This window comes from Cricetulus griseus, chromosome X (assembly GCF_003668045.3).
Source record: "Cricetulus griseus strain 17A/GY chromosome X, alternate assembly CriGri-PICRH-1.0, whole genome shotgun sequence".
Classification (NCBI taxonomy): Eukaryota; Metazoa; Chordata; class Mammalia; order Rodentia; family Cricetidae; genus Cricetulus; species Cricetulus griseus.
This window is the reverse complement of record NC_048604.1, coordinates 44,206,375-44,231,168: the sequence shown is the minus strand read 5'-3', so window position 1 is coordinate 44,231,168 and position 24,794 is coordinate 44,206,375. Positions and strand designations below refer to the sequence as shown.

The 24,794-nt window shown below is 40.8% G+C and overlaps 1 protein-coding gene across 1 annotated transcript; it reads left to right on the top strand.

Annotated features, from left to right (window-relative positions):
- The first annotated feature begins 2,149 nt into the window (after positions 1 to 2,149).
- Positions 2,150 to 2,506, top strand: Bex4 (brain expressed X-linked 4). The gene has a single exon (XM_035449888.1). It carries the CDS (start codon positions 2,150 to 2,152, stop codon positions 2,504 to 2,506), a length of 357 nt encoding a protein of 118 aa, XP_035305779.1.
- The last annotated feature ends 22,288 nt before the right edge of the window (positions 2,507 to 24,794 follow it).

Sequence of the window (24,794 nt, the reverse complement as noted above, 5' to 3'; positions counted from 1 at the left end):
AAATGAGATCTAGTGCCCTCTGCTGGCATGCAGGCAGAAGACTGTATACATAATAAATAAATAAAATCTTAAAAAGAAAAGAAAAGAAAAATTAGGTTTGGCGTGGGGTAAAAGAAAGAAAGAAAAAAGGAAAACTTAAAAAAGAATACACCCTTATTCAATTTGTCATTATCTCCTGCATTTCTGTATGGTGACAGAAAGAACTACAAATTAAAGTGGAGTAGGTGGAGCAGATGTTTGTGTGTAAGTTTTTGACATGTTTCTCATCATAAATACTTCTGTGCCAATTTTATTTTTCTTTGAAATAAAGAAAAATTTAAAAGAATTTTAAATTTTTTTTAATTTAAAAAAATTAAAGGGGGGGGTTCGAGACAGAGTTTCTCTGTGGCTTTAGCCTGTCCTGGAACTTGCTCTGTAGACCAGGCTGGCCTCGAACTCACAGAGATCCATCTGCCTGCCTCTGCCTCGGCCTCCCGAGTGCTGGGACTAAAGGCGTGCGACACCACCACCCAGCTATGGCAATAATTTTTACTATTGTTTTTGCTTCCACTTAAATTATTTCCCTTCACTTCTTATGTGTGTGGTGTGCTTCTGTCTATGCACATTGACACATGGGGTGGAGGGTCCCCGTATGCCTACGGAAGCCATCTTCCATTGCTCTTCTACATTATTCATTGGGGTAGGAGGTCTCAGTCAAAGCCAGAGCTCCCATACAGTCTGGCAAGCAAACTTGCTCTGGGGGATCCCTCTCTGTCTTCTGAAGTTGGAGTTACAGGCTTCTTCCCACAAGGCATTTACACGTGTTCTGTGTTTACGCAAGTTCTGGGGATCCTCATGCTTGCACAATATGCACTTTAACCACTGAGCAATCTCACCAGCCCTTACCTCCATTTGAATTCCCAGACAAGAATCCAGGTTTTGGAACAGAGAGGGCACACAGGAAGGGCATCCTGAAAACAGAGGAGTGGGGAAATCAATCCCGCAGAGAACTGGGGATGGCTAACAACAGCCCATTGAGATCACACTGCTCTCCTCCTTCAGACAAAGGAATGCCTGCAGCTCAGAGTGACAGGGTCCAGGCTGGAGATGTCCAAGTGACCTGGAGATGAGGAAGGGGCCTGGACTTTGCCTGAAAAGACACTCAGGGCAGGAGGAGAGGCTGGGGCCGGGGGCGGAGCTTTGGTTTGTGATGCAGGTCTCACGTGATTAGCCCACGCAGGCTCACACCCCTCTCCGGGTCTCTGGACCTGCCCTTGCTCACTCCCTCCAGCCCGCCATCCCCAGCTGAAGCACCTGTTCTGGTGGCGCAGCTCCTGGTGGCGCAGAGTGCTCGGCCCGGGCAGCGCGGAAAGCAGGAGCGGAGCAGGTGAGAGAGGCGGCGGCCGGGGCCTGTGGAGCCCGTCGTCGTCGTCGTCGTTGGGGGGGCGTGGGGGGGCGTGCGGCGGCCCATCCCCGTTGTCGCAGCGCAGGCCGAGGCAGCAGGTGGCCGACCCTGTGTGCGCAGCGGCCAGGCCAGCCGGACAGGGGTGGGCCCAGGGGAGACCCTCAGGGAGAGGGATCGTGCGCCCCCGACAGCTTCCCACAGACCCCCATCTTCGCCGCCGCCCCCCCCGCTGCCCTGCATTTCGGTTCCCGGGAGGGGGGGGCGGGGGCGGGGGCGGCAGGGCGGGGCGGGGCGGCTGTGGCGGCGGCAAGAGCCTGGGCGGGGGCGCCGCGGGTTCTCCCTCTCCTTCGCTCCCTCCCTTCCTCCCTCTCCTTTTAACCATCCCACCCACCCACCCCCGCTCCGGCCCGGTTTGTTCGCAGGTCCCAGGAGGCCAGCTTCGCAGCACACCTGGTGGTGAGCATATCCTGGAGAAGGAGAAGGCAAGCGTAGGCCCAGGTGGGTACTGAGACAGGGCTGGAGGGGGAAAGGGAACATGTGCATACCTGGGTCTGACATCCCAGAGCCCAACTGGCCCCTCTACTTTTATCTTCTTCTCCCATTCCCGGCTTCTATTTTTGCACCTTTAGGGTCTTAGAAAGGGGTTCACAGAGGAAATGATATACTTTGGGGTGGGAGGGGTTCAGGGCCAGGCCTGTGTGTCTGTTTTAAGTGTGGATCAGTCTACAAAGAAAGCAGTTTTATCCATCTCGTTTCCTAGGAGTAATGGCATCCAAAGAGCAACAAGTCATAAAAGATCTCGCTGTGCAGAATGATGAAATAGATGAAGGAAAGAAGGCCTCCCAGCAAACTGAAGAAGAGTCCCACCGCTTGGTCAAGGTTGAAAACAAGAAGCCTGGAGGAAATGTCAAAAAGGGACTAGTCAGGCGACTTGTCCCTAATTTTCTATGGGCCATACCAAATAGACATGTTAATCACAATGAAGGGAGAGAGGATGTTGGGAAGTTTGTAGGGCAAGTGACAGAAATCAAGAGAAAGACTAAGGAGCAGCAGATGAGACCTTATGGGCGTTTCCAAACACCAGAACCCGACAATCACTATGACTTTTGCCTCATACCTTAAAATCGAAGGTTTTCTCTGAGCTCATAAAGTGGCTACTATTTTACAAGCTTGTATTTAGTGAGGTACTTTTTCTGTAAGCTTTGGTGTTTGCACTTAACCATTTGATTGTTGCATTTAGTTCTAAACATTCCTATTAGCATGGCAATTTAATTCATTTTAGAAAGAAATGTTTTTCATGATTTCAAATTAATAAAGCATTATAAAAGGCAGTATATGTTCAGTCATGTTCTTTTACCCCGTCCTTACATTGCCTTCATAGTGTCTTAACTCTCCCAGCTACTTGGACTCAAATTTATTTTCACTGGCAATTCCTTTTTTTTCATGTTCCCAGTTAAGCAGAAATGAACAACCATACCTTTGATTCGTTATCTGATATTCTAACAATATATGTCTAGTGTGTCTAGTGTTTTTCAAAGAGTGTAAGCTTAGTATCTTTATGAAAACACCTTGGAAAGTGTTTTTCATATGAGATCTCTGGCCCTTCTCCACCCTCATAATGTATGTAGACTTCCAAAACCTCCATTTTAACAAAATCCCTTGGTAATTTTGAGGTACTCCAAAGTACTACTGGTGTGTATATATACCATAGATTAAGCACAGACAAAAGTAGGATGAATATCTAATTTTAGTAGGAACAATATTAAAAAGTAAGAGGCCTTACATTAATACAGTAATAGTAGGGGTTATGACAAACTGGAGGGTAGTCACTGTGTCTGCCCAAGTATGGCTGAGGGAAACACCCATCTTGAGTGACCTATAGTTAGTTCTTCACCTTTATCAGCACTTTTTTGTTTTTCTCTAGCTTTGGAGCGTGTCCTGGAACTAGCTCTGTAGAACAGGCTGGCCTTGAACTCACAGAGATCCGTCTACCTCACCTCCTGAGTCCTGGGATTAAAGGCGTGTGCCACCTACTCCCCCAGGCTTTATCAGCGCTACCTCTCCAGGCTACCTTCATGCTGTAGGTCTTACCGGGTGGATTTAGCCTGGAACATTTTGTACAGCACCCTATCTTTGAGATGCAGAATATTTAATTTGTAACTGACACAAGCTAAGGAAATTCAAAGAATCAACAGAAATGAAGCTACATTTCTCTGCTTGTATATGCAACAGAAACTTTAATAGAACACTGAGACATAAAATATATTATAATAATAGCCCCAAAAGGCTATTAATTTGGGAAGGAGGAGTATAGGTGGAAGGAAGCGTTGGCGAGAAGACAGGAAGGAGAGAGGTAACATTTAAGGGGTCAATTACCATATACGGGGTCAGGTAGAGAAAATTAGGATATTTCTTAGGGAGTGTCTTACTCTGAGAAAACTAGCCATCTGGCAGGGAATGAGGTAAGTAGAGCAAGCTGATGATGAAAGGGAAGAAGGGGCTACCATGAGTGTGCCCCTCCCTCTTAAACCTTCCTCACTTCACCCTGACCATGCCACAGGGGTGTGGCCAGGTACACCTGTAGCCAGCTCCGAGGAGGCGTGGTTAGGGTGTTCCCTACAACTCCCTTTTTAGTCTAAAAGAGGATTAAAACTTAACAGTGTAAAGTATCCATAATTAACAATCATAAGGGTGAAATACAAGAAGATAGAATAATCTGCTTATGTCTATTTTAACTAAACCCTGAAGTCATCTGAAAGAGGTGTCCAAGCCTGAACACCCCCTTCCAATCCCAACCATAAACAATAGGATGTTCCCTACAAATATTTTAAAGTTTTTAATAAACTCTTAAAAGACCCATCAGTCCAGTATTATTCAAAGTAAGAATTACCACCCATTATAGCTCATGAGAAAAAGTTTATACATCATAAAAAGCAGTTAAAATCAGAGTCTGGATGTTTGAGGTTTATCTAATGCTAGAACTCTTCTGCCTGATATGTGCAAAGCCCTGAGGTTAACTTCCAACATCAAAAAATGAAGTCTGTCCCCCATTAGTGCAAAGAATTGTTTGGACAAACAGTTTCTTCTGCAGAAAAAGTACCCTTAAAATGTGTTTCTTTTTTATTTTTTAAATATGTGTGAGTTTTTTGCCTGCATATATGTATGTGCACTGGGTATGTTCCTGGTACTTGTAAAAGTTAAAAGAAGGATTGGATCTCCTGACACTGAAGCTTCAGATGCTTGTGAGCCACATGTGGGTGCTGCAAATTGAACTCTGGTCTTCTGCAAAAGCTGCAAGTTCTCTTGACTACTATTCTTAACTACTATTTGCCCAGCCCCTTCAGATGTATTTCTAAGGGCTGAGAATATAGTTCAGTGGTATAGCATTTTCAAGCATGCATGAGTCCTTGACTTCACTCCACAGAGCTTCAAAGAATTCTAACTGGGTACAGAAAAGTTTATTTTTTTATCGGTGTGTATTTATTTTACAAATAATGGACTTGACACATGTACATCACAAATGCTTACCTCTCATCCCTTCCTACTGTTACTTTCTTTACCACAAATAATAAGATATTAAATCTTCTACTTTATTTTTTGTTTCTTTTTTGAGAGACAGAGAGAGAGAGAGAGAGAGAGAGAGAGAGAGAGAGAGAGAGAGAGAGAGAGCTCTGCGCAAGTGCTTTTCTGCAGAGTTAGATCTCCAGACTTCCTTCTATTTTTACTTTTGAGACAGGTTATCAGTAAGCTGCCCAGAGTGGCATTGAACTCACTCTGCATCCCAAATAAGGTTTAAACTCAGGATCCTCCTACTTCAGCCTCACAAGTACCTGGTGTTACAGGACTGTGCTGCCAAGCCCAGCAACTTTTTTTTTTTTTTTTAGCTCTTTATATGTTCTGGACATTAATACTCTGTTAGATGGATAGCTGGCAAATACTTGCTCCATGGTGTTCTCTGGACTTTGTTGTTTCTTTTACAGCACAGAAAGTTATTTAATTCAACCCCATTTGTATTACTTCTGGGCTGTTGGTGTCCTATTCAGAAAGCCTTTGTCTGGGATCTTCAAGTGGTTTCTCTGTGCTTCAGGTCTTTCAGAGATGTTAATCTGATCAAACTTTGATTTCACAGATAAGGAAAATGATTTACCTGTAGCAGCACAACCAGTTTGTGGAAGGGTTGTATCCAAAGCCTTCCTCTTATCAACTGCCAGGTAAGGGTGCTTGTCTTCTCACTCCAGTGGCTACAAAGAACATTGTTTGGAAATGTCTACAGAGTATAGTGATTGCTAATAGATGTGAATGAATGATCACACACACGTGTACACAATCAAAGTTTGTTCTTCATATTATTTAATTATCAAAGTTGCTACTTTCTTAATCAAAATCTGCTTAAGGCCAACTCCCTGCCTATATCATTTTGGAGCCGTAATCACCTGTCATTTGCCAAGAGGAAGGAGAAGATAGTCTGGTCAGAAAATGCACAATGATAAACTATGAGCAATTAACAAAGGCATGCAGATTGAAGTTCATGAATGTTCCTTTTGAAAACAGTACTTGAGCCTGTCTCACTGATCAGCAATCAGCAAACTCCCACTTAACCTGTTCTTTTTTTAAAGCTAAGAATGTGAGAGGAATCAGAACATGATTCCATCCAGAAAAGGAAATCAGAAGCCCCTTCATCAGAGTTGTGAAAAGGGGAAGGGATGAGTCCAGAGATTATGGAAGAAGAAAGAATGTTTGGTTTCAAAATATGGTTTGTTCAGTACTTAAAAGAACCTTGTCCTTTAATGGGATAAGGACATAATGTTCTCAAAGCAGTACAGGTAAGGGAATAAGTCCACTGTGCTCTTGGTTTTGAACTAGATGAAAGTCCCCTCTAGGGCTGAAGATGTGTATCTCTGTGATAGACTTCTAGTTTAACACTTGTGGGACCCTTTATTCATCCTACAATACCACACAAAAAATAACCCATCTCCTGGTACTTTATTTGGTGTTTAAAACAAGCAATATCTAAAAGCAAAGTTCAGGGGCCATGATGTCATTGTTTAAACTTAAAGGAATGTTTCTTTCTACAGGTTTCTGCAAAGGTGGAGGACAGGATTTCCTGGGGAAAAAAGTTAAGAAAAGCCATATCAGAATGCTACTGAAAGAAAATTGGATTATCCTAGTGAATGGTTCCATTAATTTATACATCTTATCTGAGGGTCAACATTCTTTGATATTGGTTGGTGCTGTAGTTTGTCTTTTGTTTTGTTTGTTTGTTTATTTTTGTTTTTTGAGACAGGGTTTCTCTATGTAGCCCTGACTGTCCTGGAACTCACAGAGTAGACCAGGCTGGTCTCAAACTCATAGAGATCCACCTGCCTCTGCCTCCCGAGTGCTGGGATTAAAGGCGTGTGCCACTACAGCTCAGCCTAGTCTGTCTTTTTAAAGTGTCAAATAGATACCAACTGTCTGTAAAAAGTCTTTGAAAAGAACATAGATAATTTATGAAAGTAATAAAAATGCAACAAAAGATCATCAAATTCATCTTTATCCACATTTTATGTGTTCATTTGATAGATTTGCGTTTCTTAAAAAATGTGCATGCTTTTATATCGTGGAGCAAGACTTGAGATAAAAAGCCCAGTCATCGGCTGGGCATTGGTGGCTTATACCTTTAATCCCAGCACTCTGTAGGCAGAGGCAGGCAGAGCTCTGTGAATTCAAGGCCAGCCTGGTCTACAGAGTGAGTTCCAGGACAACCTCCAAAGCAATACAGAGAAAGCCTGTTTCGAAAAAACAAAACAAACAAACAAACAAAAAAGCCCAGTAATCAATGAGAGAAAGTGTGAAGAAATCTTCCAAAAATGGAAAATCAAGCCCATGTAACAAAGCAGTTGTATTAGTATATGTCTTGTTGCTGTAACAAAATGCCTGATAAAATCCAACAGGAAGAAGGAAGAAAGGAAGGATTTATTTTGGCTACTACTTCAAGGATAGAGTTAGGCAGCCATGGTGGTAGGACCTTGAGACAATTAATGATACTCTGACATCAGGAAAAAACAGAGTGACAAATGTTGATACTATTTTAAGTTTGGCATTCTGGGTGGGTTTTCCCGCATTGATGCAACTAGTCTAAGGGGTCTGTCAAAGACTTGCAAGGAGGTCTATGTCCTAGATCCTCTCAAGATGGCAATCAATTCAAAGAACCAGCAACATGTACTGTCATCTGAAAATTTTCTTTTTCTCTGGCTTCCTTTATCACACATAATGATAATGGATCTGATAATATGTATTTTTTCTGTTCCAGAATAGTGTCCCATGATATGGCAAATATTTTTACCCACTCATCTGTTGATAAACATTGAAGTACTTTTAAAATTGTGTGTCTTACATATAAGGCTGATATAAACATGCGCAATTTTTACATAGTTATCTTTGCATTTTTGTGGTCAAATACATAGAAATGAAATAACTACATTTCAAAGACATTGCCTGTTTAGTTTTTTTTAAAAACTGTTCTCCAAGGTAACTTTACCATTTTATAATCCGATCAGAAGAGGAGGAAAATTGCAATTTCTCCACAAGTTCACACATAATTAATGTGATCAAATTACTTTTATCACTACTCATTTAACCACTCTAAGGAACATATTCATCTACTTTAATTGTTCTGGTGACTAAAAATTATTTACCATATTTTAAATATAGCTAGTATTTAATTAACCATGCCTATTGTCTTGTTTTGTGAAATATCTGTTCAAATACCTTCCTCACTTTTCTATTATTGGGATGAGAGTCAAAAACTATCATACAGTCTGGACAAGTGCTTTCTCACCAAGCCACAACCTTACTTTTATTTGAATAATTTATCTTACTATTACTGAGTGACAAGAGTTAATTTTAAACTCGATTCAAATATTTTGTCTGATGTATATGTTACTAATTTTTCTCTCAGGCTTGCTTTGCCTTTTATTTGCATAATGGTCTCATTTAAAGGGCAATAGTTTTGTAATTTTTTCTTTGTTGAGACAGGGTTTCTGTATATTGCTTTGGAGCCTATCCTGGAACCTGCTGATTTGAACTCACAGAGATCCGCCTGCCTCTGCCTCCCAAGTGCTGGGATTAAAGGCGTGCGCCCCCAATGCCCGGCTTAATTCTGTATTTTTACTGCTCTGGTTCTTGTTTGGTTGGTTTACTTCAGGTTTGTTTGTTGTTGTTCCTTTGTTTTTTGGGTTATTTTCTGTTTCTTCTTTTGTGTGTGTGCATCTGTGGTGCATTATTTTCATATGTGTGTGAGTGCACATGCAGTATGAGTTTAAGTGTGGGAGTGTGCAGATAGAAGTGCAAGGCTGATATCAGGAATCTTCATTGATTACTCTTCTCCTTGTTCTTTTGAGGAAGTCTCTCAGTCAAACCCAGATCTCACCAATATGGCTGTTCTTGTTAGTCAGCTTGGTAGCTAGATCCTCTGTTGGCACTTTCTGAAGCTGAATTACAAGTAGGCTGCCAGACTCCCTGGGCATTTCTGTGGGTGCTGGAGAGATGAACTCCTGTGGGCCTCTTGCTTGTAAAGGAAGAAGTGCTTGAATCACTCAGCTGTTTTCCAGTCCCAATTTTGGTTTGGTTTACTTGTTTTTGTTTTGTTTTGTTTTAAATCTGAGCCAGGTTCTCATTAATCCCAGACTTGTATTCAATGGCAAGACTCAATCACAGGTTCTATCTGTTTTTTGATTTGATTTTATAAGGACTATAGTTAAGAGATTGCATGAATCTCAGAAAAGACTTTGAACTTCAGACTTTCGAACAGTGCTGAGACTGTGCTAGACTACGGAGATTTTCAAAGTTGGACTGAATGCATTTTTTTGCATTATGATATGGCTTCAGGTCTATGGGGGCCATGGAGTAGAATGTGGTGGTTTGAAAGAAAATGGCCCCATAGGCTCATAGAGACTGGCAATATTGGGAGGAATAGCCTTATTGGAGTAACCATGGTGTTATTGGAGAAGGTGTGTCACTGGGGGCAGGCAAGCTTTGAGGTCCCAGATACCCAAGCCAGGCCCAATGTGGCAGTCTTTCTTCCTGCTGCCTGTGGATCCAGATGTAGAACTCTCGGCTAGTTCTCCAACACCATGTCTGCCTGTGTGCTGCCATGCTTCCCATCATGACGAAAACGGACTAAACCTCTGAACTATAACCCAGTCCAGTTAAATGTTTTTCCTTTATAAGAGCTGCTGTGGTCATGGAGTCTCTTCACAGCAATAAAATCCCTAAGACTCCAGGGCTTCGTGCATGCTAGGCAAACACTCTACCAAGCAAGCTATATCCCTGCCTCAGGAGTTTTCCATGTTTACAAAACTCATTTTGCCTGGTATTAATTATTAGTAGATAATCAGTATTACATAAATATGACTTCATGAGAATGACTTGCTCAGCAATTTTTCCAAGGGAAATGAGAGAAGGACTTGCATTTAAAATGCTTTGGGACACTGGGCTCAGAGCTTTAATCCCAGCACTCTGGAGGAAGGCAGGTGGATCTCTGTGAGTTTGAAGCCAGCCTGGTCTACAGAACTAATGCCAGGATAGGCGCCAAAGCTACAGAGAAACCGTGCTTTTAAAAACCAAATAAGTAAATAAATAAAATTAAAATTAAAAAAAGAAAAGCATTGGGACACAATTACTAAGGATACTTCTTTCCTTTTGAATAACAATATGAAACTTGGGTCAATCTGGAGCATTGACCTAAGCATTTCCAAATGAATGCTACACTTTGGTGCAATCAGACAAAATGAGCAATAGCTTTCAGAAAGTCAAACAAGAAATTTTCTGAAATTAGGTAATTGGGTGGTATAACTTTGTTTATATACTATAACTGAACTATGTACCTTCACAGGGTTATCTTTATTGTATGTGAATTGTCTTCTTATAACTGTAATTACAAATAACATATCAATGGGGCAGCATTTAATAGCCAGAACAATTTATTATAAATAAACAACCTGGCATGATGGTCCATACCTTTCATCTCAGCACTAGGAGGCAGAGGCAGGTGGATCTTTGTGAGTTCAAGGCCAGCCTGGTCTACAGAACTAGTGCCAGGGCAGGCTCCAAAGCTGCACAGAGAAACCCTGTCTCGAAAAACAAACAAACAAAAGATAACATCTTGGGGGGGGTGATTAAGTGGTTAACAACACTAGCTGCTCTTCCAGATTTGATTCCCAGCACCCACATGGCAGCTCACAAACATGGGTAACACCAGTTCCAGGAGCTTCTACATCATCTTCTGGCATCCTTGGGCACTCCATGCACATAGGGCACATATATGCAGATGAAACACCAACACCCATACACATATTTTTTTTAAAAAAAATAACATCTTCTGGTCCTATTTCCAGGCATATTTAGGAAATGAGTGAATACATAATATAATATAGGTATACTCCAATATTCCCTTTGCCATGTTTCTAGATTATTGCATTTATATACAATTACTTGTGTTGAACCTCTGGCAATATGCTGACCCCACCCCCCTGAGGAGGGGCGGGGCATGCAAGTGGCGAGGTCACATCATGGCTACCTCATGGATTACGAGGGAGGGGGCTTGTAAGGACTCAGTACGCATGCGCAAGTTTCCCCTATTTAAGTGAGCACCTCCACGTGTTCGCACTTTTCCCCTTCCTCTTTGCTCTCTCCTCTTGCTCTTCTCATAACCCCCTTCTCTCTCTTCTCCCTTCTCTCTTGCTCATCTCTTCTTGTCTCTCCCCCTCTCGCTCTCCTCTCCCCCACTTTAATAAACCCTATGGTTAATGAATTTCTTGGTTCGTGTTCCATCTCGCCTTGAAATTTAAACAAAAGAACAACAACGTGTGCATCAACTTTATGTGAGATAAATCAAGAGACAGCCAGCTAAATATATCACTAGAGTCTTATTGCACTGGAAAAAAATGAATCATCGTCCTTATTGTATGCATGGATATTTATAAATTTGTGCTTATTAACTCAAAATTATTGTCTACTATATGCCTGGTGCTTCTTTGTGTTAGAAATTACAACACTGAGAAAAATAAAATGAAATCAAGGTCTTTTTGAAACTCACATTCTTACTGGAGAAATCAAAGGAGTTTAAAGTTGAAATGCCTGAAAAAAATTGAAGGACAAGCCACTCAGATATCTGAGGGTAGAGTTTTCTGGGCAGAGGGAGTAACAGCGGGAGTGTCTCTGAGTTGAAAAAATGCTTGACAAGGTTACCTAAAATTACATTCCTTCCTGCTTTTATCTACAGCTCCGGAACCCATTCTCATACATAGGTTAGCATTGTTGCCAGTGTAGCAAATGTGTTGGCCAAACAGAATTTATAGGATTCCATGACAATCTTTTATTTCTACTGCCTATTCAAGCATACACCTTAGAAGTTGTCTTTTTATTTGCAGGAAAATGGATGGAACCAGAAGAAACCATTCTGAGCGAGGTAACCCAATCACAAAAAAACAACCATGGGATGTACTCACTCATATGTGGATTTTAGACATAGAGTAAAGGATTACCAGCCTACAATCCACACTGCCAGAGAAGCTAGGAAACAAGGAGGACCCTAAGAGAGACATACATGGTCCCCTGGAGAAGAAGAAAGGGTCAAGATCCCCTGAGCAAATTGAGAGCATGGAGGAAGAGGGGGAGGGAGCTAGGAGAATGAGAAGGGGAGAAGAGGAGGGGTGAGGAGGACATGAGGGAGCAGAAAGGTTGAGTCAGGGGAAGAATAGAAGAAAGGATATGTGATAGGTAAGGTTTTTGTTGGGATGGAGAAGGGAACTGGGATTGTCACGTAAAACAATCTTGTTTCTAATTCAAATAAAAAAAATCTGAAAAACAAGTTGTTTTTTCCGGTCTTTTGGCCATATCTAGGATATTTCTCATGATGTTTTACTTGCTCTTATAAGGTGAAAACTATGCCAATTCTAGTCATGAAAGTTTTCATTCAGTGAAGGTAGATAATAAATGAGAAAGGATTAGATTCTTGCATGATAAATATAAGTTTATCTAATATGGCTATTTTCTAGGCCACGAATTGATTTAAAGTTGATAATCTCTTATGTAGCATTTTCAGATATTCACAGATACAGCATGTTGTTCTCTTGAGAGGAGCAAATACAAGAGGAGCAAATATATGATGCGCACCAATAATTCTAATACTTTGAAGGCAGAAGCAGGAGGATCTCTATGAGTTTGAGATTAGCCTGATGTATATCGTGAGTTTCAGGCAGTTAGAACTATTTGGGAAGACCATCTCTCAAAACATACAGAAAGAGCAAAACATACCTGAGTATGGTGTGACACTTGCAATCTCAGTACTTGAGAGACTGAAATAGAATCACTGAGAATTTGAGACTAGCCCAGGCCACATAAAGAGTCTGTGGCATGCCTGGACAGTATAATGAAATCTTGCCTCAAAACAACAAAATCCTGTCTCAAAAATTGTGTGTGCTTGGCCAGGTGGTGGTGGCATATGCCTTTAATCCCAGCACTCGGGAGGCAGAGGCAGACACTGATCTCTGTGAACTCAAGGCCAACCTGGTCTACTGAGTGAGTTCCAGGACAGACTCCAAAGCTACAGAGAAACCCTATCTTGAAAAAAAATGTGTTTGCCTGTATCGGAATATAAACATATGTGCCAGAAATTATCACTTTTGATTCTTAGCTTTTACGCTTCTATAATATATCTCCAAATTGTTTCTGCAAAAATCTCCTTGCTGTTCCATAAAGCCACCACAACCTAGATCTATGGTAGCACTATAATAACTCTATTTCATCTCCAGCCTTTGCCATGTGTTGAAAAGAACACATACATGCTTTGTGGAAAAAAGACTCCCAAATGCAGAGTCTATACTCCTTCCAACTGTTCTTCATTCAGATGGCAAAGTAGCTGGCTAGCCAATCTGTCGATTTCTCTGCAATTATTTTTTTTCCTCTGCAATGATTTATATAATTAAATATCTATGATGGTATCAGGTTCTAGGAACCCTGAATGATCTTGAAAATTTTGTTCAAGGTTTAAGGTAGGAAGTTTCTGCTCCTACTTCAAGTAAGGGTATACATCAGTCACCAATATCTTTCACTAGGTATCTTCCAATTGTCAAAAATCTTGGTCTTGTTAATGTTTTTGTAGGCTTAAAGTGGGTGGTTGTCTACAGATGACCGAATCATTGTCAATTCCTATTATTAGCAAGATCTTTTTTCAGCACTTTATCTCCTTTACAAATGACAGCAACTGCCTTGGGATATGTATTAAAATAATACTAAAGTAGGCAAAGTTTTGTCTTCCTGCAATTCATCACATATGTAAGGCATTTAGTTTTGGTTTTCCAAGACAAGGTTTCTCTGTATTGCTTTGGAGCCTGTCCTGGAACTCACTCTGTAGACCAGGCTAGCCTTGAACTCACAGAGATCCACCTGCCTCTGCCTCCCAAGTGCTGAGATTAAAGGTGTGTGCCACCAACATCCAGCTGTGTAAGACATTTTTATTTGTTTGATTTTTTTTTGAGACAGGGTTTCTCTGTGAAACCCTGGCTGTCCTGGAACTTGCTGCAGCCTCAAACTCAGAGGTCTGCCTTCCTTTGCCTCCCTGAGTGTTGGGATGAAAGATGTGCACCACCACCACCACCATCAGGATGCATTTTGGTTTTCAAATTTTATCCTGTTTATAAATTTAGGGGGAAATGAGTTTTTCTCAGGGAAAGGGGAAGGAATGAACACAAATGGTCTCCCTTGCACAGTGTCGTTAGGCCCATTTTTATGAACTTCAAAAACATCAGAGACTCCGTCACCCATCAACAGTGAGAAGAGATAATGTGGATCGGATGGTGAGGCCCAGTAAGCATCAGAAGTAGGGAATATTATGAGCCAGAGTTCCATCTGCTCTATTCCTTTTCTTGGCTTTCTCTTTCTCCTAGTTCCATGTACTGCTCACTCCAGCCCTCTTTGTCCTTGGTGCCCTGATGACCCAGCTTATGAAAGCATACCAGTAAGAACTGGTATCTCTCTTTCCTCTCATTGTTGCACAGCACATATATTCTTCAATCCTTCCTGTATCATTTAGCAAAGGAGCCATTCCTTTGCCTGTATCTATCTAGGCTTAGGGGTGCCAGTCTCTCTTAGTTAGTTGCTAAGGTATGTGGCCATTCTTATTGTGTTTTCATGGCTTCTATAGGGTTTAATTATTGTGTATTCAGAAATTTCAGAATCTTGGGAGGAGCCATCTGCTGTCTCATAAATATAACTTTTTTTTCTAAACAGTTCTGCTGTCTCATGAACATACCTTTTTTCTGCACAGTTAACAACACAGATTTTATTGACTTCTTTGCTACTTGCTCTGTTTCCATGTATGAAGAAGCACCCTTAGTGGATTCTTAGAAAATTGGGAATCAATTTACCTCAAGACCCAGCCACACCACTCTTGGGCATTTACCCAAAGGATGCTCATTCATAACACAAGGACATTTGCTCAACAGTGTTCACAGCAGCATTATCTGTAATTGCCAGAACCTGAAAACAACCTAGATGCCACTCAACAAAGAATGGATAAGGAAAATGTGGTACAATTCCACAATGGAATACTACTCTGTTGTAAAAAAAAATGATGACCTCATGAAATTTGCAGACAAATGAATGGAACTAGAAAAAAATCATTCTGAGTGAGGTAACACAGACCTTACCCAGAAATACAAACATGGTATGTATGTACTCATATGTAGTTATAAGGAATAAAGGATAGGATAACCAACCCATCTAGGCCAGAGAGGCTAGATAACAAATGGGTATGCATGGATTTTCCTGGGAAGGGGAAGTAAGAAGGATCTCCTGGGTAAACTGGGGGTGTGGCTGGAGAATGGAGGGATGGGAACTAGAGGGAGTGGGTTGGGCGGGCTGGATGTGGAAGTGGATTGGAGGCCAGGTGGAGAGGGAGAGTAACAAAAGAGACATCTTGAAGAGGGACATTTTGGGGTTAGGGAGAAACCTGATGCCGAGGATACCCACAGGAACCCACAAGGATGACCCCAACTAAGACTTGTAGCAATGATGGAGAGGGTGCCTGGACTGGCTATCTACTGTAAGCAGATTGGTTACTTCCTTAATTGTTATCAGATACACCTTATCCAGTAACTGATGGAGGCAGAGGCAGAAATCCACAGACAACCACTGAGCTGAGCTCTGAGTCTTGCAGAAGAAAGGGAAGAGGGATTGTACTAGCCAGGGGGCTATGGTGGGGGAACCCACAGAGTCAGCGGACTTGAGCTTTCTGGAGCTCATGGACCAACAGCCAGGGAGTCTGAATAGGACCAACCTAGGCCTTCCACGTGTGTGTGTATGTGTGTGACAATCGTGTAACTTGGTCTCTTCTAACAGTGAGAGCAAGACCTCTCCCTGGCACTTAGGTGGCTTTTGGTAATGTGTTTGCCCCCTATGGGAGAGTGCCTGTCCCTGCCTGGACATAAGGGGAGGAGCTTGGCCCTGTCTCAATTTGAAATGCCATGCTTTGTGCAAGCCCATGGGAGCCCTTTCTGAATGGAGATGGAGGAGGAGTGAATGGGGGAGGGGGTGATGGGAACAGGGAAGGAGGGAGGGAGGGAAAGTGGTTGGTATGTAAAATAAATGAAAACTGTTATTTAAATAAAAAAAGAAGTAAGAAAAGAAGCAACCTTAGCTTCATTTAGTGGAGTTATTTCACAGAGAATATCCTCAGTTGGCTATAAAGGTGGTGTGATTGCTTTATCGCCAACAGCTATTTTCTGAGCAATTTCATAGTACATAAACTAAATTTGTCCTTGAGTTTGATTTAAACCTAACATTATTTATACTTTTTAGTTAAAAAATACCGACACATGGTTCATGTCAATCACAATTGCCTGTTGGCTTTGTTTCATTGTTTTCTTTTCATTTTTATCTTTCCCTTTTCTTCCTGAACACTGTCAGATGGGCAAGGTCACATCTTTATCAGAAGAGAGGAGCAAGCTTGGCACACCTGACAAAGGCTAGGAAGGCATGAATGTTAGGAGTGTGGTTCTTTGTAACGTATCAGAGTCTAAGACTTCTAAGGAGCCTCCTAATAGGAAGCAGTAAAGTGAGGAAAATGAATTCTAGCTGGTTGCACAGGGTATCTACATAGAGAAAAGGTATGGTACAATGAAGCAAGAGTTCAGGGTCTGAGCAGTTTAAGAATCTGGCATATAACAACTGGATATGGCAGTACACACATGTAATCACAACGATCAGGAGAACTGAGGGTTCTGTGCCAACCTTGGCTACACAGTGAGGCCCTGTCTCAAAGCAAACAAACAATGCAAGGTAAATCAAAGCTTGTGCATGTAAAAGGCCATTGCAAATGTGAAGGAGGCATAGGTTTAGCAGTCGTGTGAAGAAGAGGTGAGTCTGGAGCATATATTCCATGCATCACAGGTTGCCAAGGTGGATTGCAGATTAGGGATGGAAAAAATGGTGGAGAGGCTTCTAAACAGATGAGGAACCATAGCAAATGAGAGGTTGGTTACATAATAGGAAGATTGATCAAGTAAAGAACTATTTTAAGGATAATGTCATACGAGGATTATTGTCATACGAGGGAATTACAAATACGGAAAAGGAAAAATTAAAAACCTCTATGGCATTAGATTTTAGTTAGTTATCAATACAAAGTCATGGCTTTCAATGTATACAGTAGTGGAAATACAGGTATATATGTGTAAATATATACACATGTAAATATGTCTTTCTCTGTGTGAAAGGCTAAGTATGATTTATTCAAAATGCTTAAAACCAGAAATGTTTTTTTTATATTTCTTTGAATTTGGTAATAATTATTTCTATGCAGAGACATTTTGTGTGTGTGGTACATAAGTCTAAACACAAAGTCTCACTTGTTTCACATATAGTACCTATACATACCTTGAAAGTTATTGAATATATTGCATTTAGCATCTTTCTACATGAAACAGAACTTTTGAATATTGAATCACCAGACTTGTAATATACTGGTACTGGAAATGTTTTTAAGTCAGGATTCTGCCACTTATATTGACATACAAATGTTGCCCAATTCTTTCCACTGAGAGAGTTACAACTCCCCAACAGCAAAAAATAAAAGTAAAAGAAAAAGAAAAGAAAGAAAAACCTTCTACCCTCTGTGTCTTGCCCTCTAAACATCTACACAACATTATTCAATGAAAGGAGTAGAGACTATTTGGGTAAATATTTATTGTGTGGGTGGGATAGGAAGAGAACATAGTGTACCTAGACTGACTCTGTTCCAATAATTAAAGCACTCAAGCAATGCTGGGGGCATACCAAAAGGCTGTGGAAAGAAGCCTAAACAGGATTTAAAAACCAAATAGAGGACACAGTGACCACCAAAATAATGATGAGCTGAAGCATAACCCATTGAATAAGGACAGGAAAATATGAGGTTTTTCTTAAAGTAAATGAGTGCATGCACGTAACTTAAGTTGCTTCAAATTACTTTTCCATAAAATAGTTTCAAAGGGAAAGGAGTTCTAGAATTGTCTAGAAGTCACGAGCCACCTTAAACAAGTGACCAAAAAAAGATATGGTAAATAATAACAAATTGTGAGCCTCTGGAAAGGATAGAAAGAGAACACTGCAACATTACTAATATGATGGTCATACCAAAGATGCATAGTCTGGACCCATCCAAGAGGAAATACCAGGCAAATTTAAATGGTACTACTAAAAATGGAAGTCATCTCAAAGTTGTGTGGGAAGGGATGGGAGAATGGCGATGATGGTAATGGAGTTGAGGGAGATGAGTGAGTATGTTCAAAAGACACTGTAAGGCATTCTCAAAAAGAAGTGAAATATTGCAAAAAAGACATCATAGAAAATAAATGCCTCTAAGTCCATGAAAGAAAGAGAAATATGAATAAATTCTGTAGAATAATACTAAGATGTGACCAGTAAATTCAACAGGTCATTCTCAATTGGACCTTTGTTCTATAAAAAGACCTTGTTGCCGGGTGTTGGTGGTGCACATCTTTAGTTCTAGCACTTGGGAGGCAGAGCAAGCAGATCTTTGTGAGTTCTAGGCTAGCCTGGTCTACAGAGTAAGTTCCAGGACAGCCAGGGCTGTTACATGGAGAAACCCAGTCTTGAAAAACCAAAAATAAAATAAAATAAAAAGACATTGTTAGAATAACTGGTAAAACCTTATCGCAATCTGGGTCTGAGTTTAGATGGAGGTAATACATCAGCATTAATTTTCTTCCTTAAAATTATGTTATTTGTTTATTCATTAATTTATTTCAGAGACTGTCTCATATAGTCCAGACTGGTCTCAAAACTACTATGCTGCCAGAAATGGCCTTGAATTTCTGAACTCTCAGCCTCTTTCAAGTGATGAAATTATAGGTGTTGGCCAGCATGCCCAGATGTTTATTCAATGCTAATTTTATTATCTTAACTGTTATGTTATGGTTACATAGGAAAATATCTTTCGGAGAGTTTGGTTTTTTTGTTTTTTGTTCTTTGTTTTTTGTTTTTACGAGACAGGTATTCTCTGTATTGCTTTGGAGGTTGTCCTGGAACTCACTCTGTAGACCAGACTAGCCTCAAACTCAGAGATCCTCCTGCCTCTGCCTCTCAAGTGCTGGTATTAAAGGCTTGTGCCCCCAGCCACCAGCTCTTTTGGAGAGTTTTACTCACAAATATCTATCACTAGGTGTGTGTGTGTGTGTGTGTGTGTGTGTGTGTGTGTGTGTGTGTGTAATCTAATATTAAACACATTATTATAGTTACAACCTTAAAACAATTCATTTTTATAGTGCTATAGGTGACTATTTTGAATGAGATTTGCTGATTCTCTCCTTAAGGCCTCATAAGACTGAAATCAAGGTATTAACTGTCCTGGGCCCTTATTTGTAAGACTAGGAGAATAAGTTCCTTCTGAATTCATTTAGTTGTTGGCACAATCCAATCCTTACCATTACAGGAATAATATCCTTATTTATTTGATGATTTGTGGCAGCACAATTTGAACCACCAAGAGCCAAAATTTGCTCTCAGCTCCCTTAAGTTTTTTTCTGACCTGTTGGTTCAAATTGTATTGAGAATGTGGAAAAGTATGGGGATGTTTGAAGTTGGACTAAATACGTTTTGTATTATGTCTTAGCCACAAGCCTAAGGTGGCCAAGGAGTGGAATGTGGTAGTTTGAATGATAATGGACCCCATAATCTTGGTCCCTAGTTGGCAAACTATTTGAGAAAGACTAGGAGGTGTGGCCTTGTTGGAGGATGTGTGTCACTGAGGGTGGACTTTAAGGTTTCAAAGCCCACACCAGGTTCTGTCTCATTCTCTTTGACTTTACTTGCAGACAAGGCTGTAAGTTCTCAGCTATGGTTTCAACGCCATGCCTGCCTGCCTACTGCCATGATCCTTGACATAATGGTCATAGACTCACTATCTGAAACCGTAGGGACCCAATAAACCATGTTTTCTATAAGTTGCCTTGGTTGTAGTAGCTTAGCACAGTAAGAGAAAAGTGACTAGCATAAGCTCCCTCCATCTTTAAGACTGGGAATAGTGATACATTCAAGCCTTATCATGCTTCAAATGTACCTATCCTCTCTTTCTTCCACCAGATAGGCAAGACTTTGTCCTTTTAAAAAGTTCATGTGATCTGATTAAGCATACCTAAATACTCTTCCTGTGTCTGTATAATTTAAATAATGCTAGAAGTACCACATAGAGTTGAAAGCACAAGATATCTGAAAATTAGCCAGGTGGTGGTGGTGCTTGCTTTTAATCTCAGCACTCAGGAGGCAGAGGTAGGTGGATCTCTGTGAGTTCAAGACCAGCCTGGTCTGCAGAGCGAGTGCCAGGACAGCCCCCAACACAACACAGAGAAACCCTGTCTCAAAAAAAAAACAAATAAATAAATAAATAAATAGAAATCCTATCTCAAATCAAAGAAAGGAAGAAGGAAATAAGAAAATGTAAACAACACAGCAGTGCCTTGCCTTTTATTTATTTGCCTGTGAACTTCCAAGAATTTTCCTGTTGTTGGCTCCTATCTCACTTTCGTAGTGGAGGGATTATAGACATGTGCTACCACTATTGGATTTCTGTGGGTCCTAAGAATCAAACTCAGGTCAGAAAACTTGCACAGCAAATGTTTTACCTACTAAGCCATATCTTCAATCTCTTCAGTCCCTGGCAACTTACTCTCTAAAACTTAAAGTAAAAATTCCTTAACTTCTCCAGACAATTCCTCTAGACATCTGTAATTTTTCTTCAAATCAAAGAAAGTAAACAAAATTATACAGTGCAGTTCTGATTCTAACTAATGTGGAATAAGTATATTCCAACATTTTCTAGCATTTAATATGGTTGGAAAATTTGGCATAACGTGTGGTGCAGATAAATATGTGAGATCTTTAAAAATTAAATAGTAGTAAATAGCAGATGTACTGGGGAAGAATACTAAAAAGTGAAGCATCAATTAATAAGACTTTTACGACCTTACAGTATTTGAAATGTTAACTATAGAACTCCATACTTCTCTACATATAAAAAATAAGCATGGGGGAAAACAACTGATACATTGCAATCATTTTGTGACTCAGACACTAACATATAAATCAGCTACTTGAAAATTCTCAAAAGTGTCACCACTTTTGATAAACAAGTCAAAATTATCAGTGGCAATAGATACTATAAACATTACATACTCCTGCAATATTTACATGTGAAAAATGCAGCAACTGAAATAAAAACTCACTTAAAATCAGTGGGAATATAGAGTGATGGAAAAGAAAGATATATTTAACTTGAAGATTGTTATTGTCCAGTTTGCACAAACCCTAGATGGAATAATATAATTATTTTAAAAAATAGTTCCAAAACAAAAGACCCAGGATAGCCAAAACAGCCCTGTATAATGAAAGAACGTCCAGAGGCATCACCATCCCTGACTCCAAGCTCTATTATAGAGCTATAGTCCTGAAAACAGCTTGGTATTGGCACAAAAATAGACAGGTACACCAATGGAATAGAGTTGAAAACTCTGATATTAATGCACACATCTACAAACACCTGTTTTTTGACAAAGAAGCTAAAATTGTACAATGAAAAAAAGAAAGCATCTTCAACAAATGGTGCTGGCATAATTGAATGCTGGCATGTAGAAGACTGCAGATAGATCCATGTCTATCACCATGCACAAAACTTAAGTCTAAATGGATGAAAGACCTTAACATTAATCCAGCCACACTGAACCTCTTAGAAGAGAAGGTAGGTGGTACCCTGAAATAAATTGATACAGGAGGCCACTTCCTGAACATAACATCCGTAGCACAGACACTGAGATCAACAATTAATAAATGGGACCTCCTGAAACTGAGAAGCTTCTATAAGGCAGAGGACATGGTCAACAAGACTAAGGGCAGCCCACAGACTGGGAATAGATATTCACCAACCCCACATCTGACAGAGGGCTGATCTCCAAAATATACAAAGAACTCAAGAAGCTAGTCTCCAAAACACCAACTAATCCAATTAAAAAGTGGGGTACAGAACTAAATAGAGAATTCTCAATAAATGAACCTAAAATGGCAGAAAGACACATGAGAACGTGCTCAACATCCTTAGCCACCAGGAAAATGCAAATCAAAACAACTCTGAGATACCATCTTACTCCTATCAGAATGGCTAAAATCAAAAACACCAATGATAACTTATGCTGGAGAGGATGTGGAGAAAGGGGAACACTCCTCCACTGCTGGTTGGAATGCCAACTTGTACAGCCACTTTGGAAATCAGTATAGCGATTCCTCAAGAAAATGGGAATCAGTCTACCACAAGATCCAGCAATTCCACTCCTAGGCATATACCCAAAAGAAGCACATTCATACAACAAAAACATCTGTTCAACGTTGTCCATAGCAGCACTATTTGTAATAGCCAGAAACTGGAAGCAGCCTAGATGCCCCTCAACTGAAGAATGGATAGAGAAAATGTGGTACACTTACACAATGGAGTACTACTCAGCAGGGAAAAGAAAAAACAATGTAGGGAGTAACCCTAGCCCCGCCCAATAGTCCTGGGGCAGGTACCAGGTGGACCTGGGGACTCGCCCATAAGGGCGGGGTGAAGGAAAGCCGGGATGACGTAAAAGGGACTTCTTAAAGGGCGGCACGGGGGACCGCGCTCTCTTTTTGTTCTGGCTGCGCTGGCTGGGTTCTTAACCTAGCTCTGGCCTGTGTTTCACCCGGCTGTGCTTGGAAATAAAGAGACTTTAATCCAATATCTGGCGCCCAACGTGGGGCACGAACCCACGACCCTGAGATTAAGAGAAGGGGAAAGGAGCAAGATCATCTAAGCTAATGGGGATCAAGTGGGAGAGGGAGTTAGAAGAAAGAGGAGGGGAGAGGAGGACATTAGGGGGCAGGAAGATCTAGTCATCGGAGGAATGGAGGAGAGCAAGAAAAGGGATACCATCATAGAGGGAGCCATTATGGGCTTAAAGAGAATTCTGGCACTAGGGAAATGTCCAGAGATCTACAGGATTGACCCCAACTAAGAATCTAAGCAATAGTAGAGAGGCTGCCTTAAATACCCTTCTCTGATAATGAGATTGATGACTACCTTATATGCCATCCTGGAGCCTTCATCCAGTAGCTGATGGAAGCAGAAGCAGACACCCACAGCTAAACACTGAGCTGAACTCTGGAATCCAGTTGCAGAGAGGGAGGACTGATGAGCAAAGGGGTCAAGACCAGGCTGGAGAAACCCACAGAAGCATCTAACCTAAACAAGGGGGAGCTCATGGACCCCAGACTGATAGCTGGGAAACCAGCATAGGACTGTTCCAGACCCCTTGAAGGAGGAAGTCAGTTTTGTGGTCTGGACAATCTATGGGGCCACTGGTAGTGGATCAGTATTTACCCCTAGTACACAAATGAATTTTGGGAGCCCTCTCCTCATAGAGGGATACTCTCGAAGCCTAGACACACTGGGGAGGGTCTAGGCCCTGCTCCAAATGATATGACAGACTTTGAAGATTCCCCCAACGAAGGCCTCACCCTCCCTGGGGAGCAGAAATGGGTTGGTATAGGGGGGTTGGTGGGAGTATAGGGGAGGGAGAGGGAACTGAGATTGACATGTAAAAGAAGCTTGTTTCTAATTTAAATAATAATAATAAAATAATTCCATAATTTACAAACTATCCAGAAACAAAACCTCATGCTCAGATGGTTTGAATTTCAAGTTTTACCAAACACTTGAAAAATATATAGTGTCAAGTGTACAGTCTCTTCCAGAAAATAGATTTAGTAGCAGAATAAGGGTCTTCAAAAGATCTATATGGAACCCCTGTGTCCGGGGAATACATTCCACCATACGAAAAAGGAATTTATGTATATCTGATGAAGAGTTTAAACCTTTTGATGAATGATTTCCTTGGATTATCTAGGTCAGCTCAGTCTGATTTGGCACAGAAGAGACATTTTCTAGATCCAGAGATGAGATGGAAGAAAGAAGAGGAGATTTTCAAATTGGGAGAAAGACATGAGCAACTATTTGCTGTGTTAATGAAACAAGATATCAGCCTCACAATGTTTTGGGTGTTTTGCTTGCTTGTTTGTTTTTTGACCTGATGAGACTGATGCTAAATTTGTGACTTTGACTATTGAAATCATATGTATATTTTAATATGCTGTTTGAGCTAATTTCTTTTTTCTTTTGAGACAGAATTTCTCTGTGTAGCCTTGGCTGACCTAGAACTCACTCCATAGACCAGCCCACCCTTCAATTCATAGAGATCTGCCTGCTTCTGCCTCCCAAGTGCAGGCATGTGCCACCACTGCCAGTCTGAGCTAATTTCCAATGACAGCGATAAAAACATAAAGAAGTATTCCCAACCAATTTACATTATTATGATAATTATGATATTCATATAAGACAAAATATAATAAGAAAGAAAACTAGGGCTAATATCTCTCATTGCCAGATTGTATTTCTCAATACGTTTAAAATTTTACTATATCCAAGAGAAGTTATTCTGGCTAATTTTTATGTCGATTTAACACAAACTAGGGCCACCTGGGAATAAGGAATCTTAACCGAGGAATCGCTTCCATCAGATTGGCATGTAGAGCCAATTTTCTTGGCATTTTCTTGATTGATGATTGATATGGGAGGGCCCAGCTCATTGTGGGAGTTGCCACCCCTTGGCTGCTGGTCCTTGATAGTAAAAGAAATCTGACTTGGAAAGCAAGCCAATAAACTGTACTTCTCCATGTCCTCTGTATTAATTTCTGTCTCTAGGTTCCTGACTTGTGTTCTTGCCCTGTCTTTTTTCAGTGATCAACTGGCTGTAAACTGAATAAACCATTTCTTCCCTGGTTTGTTTTTTTTTATCATGAGGTT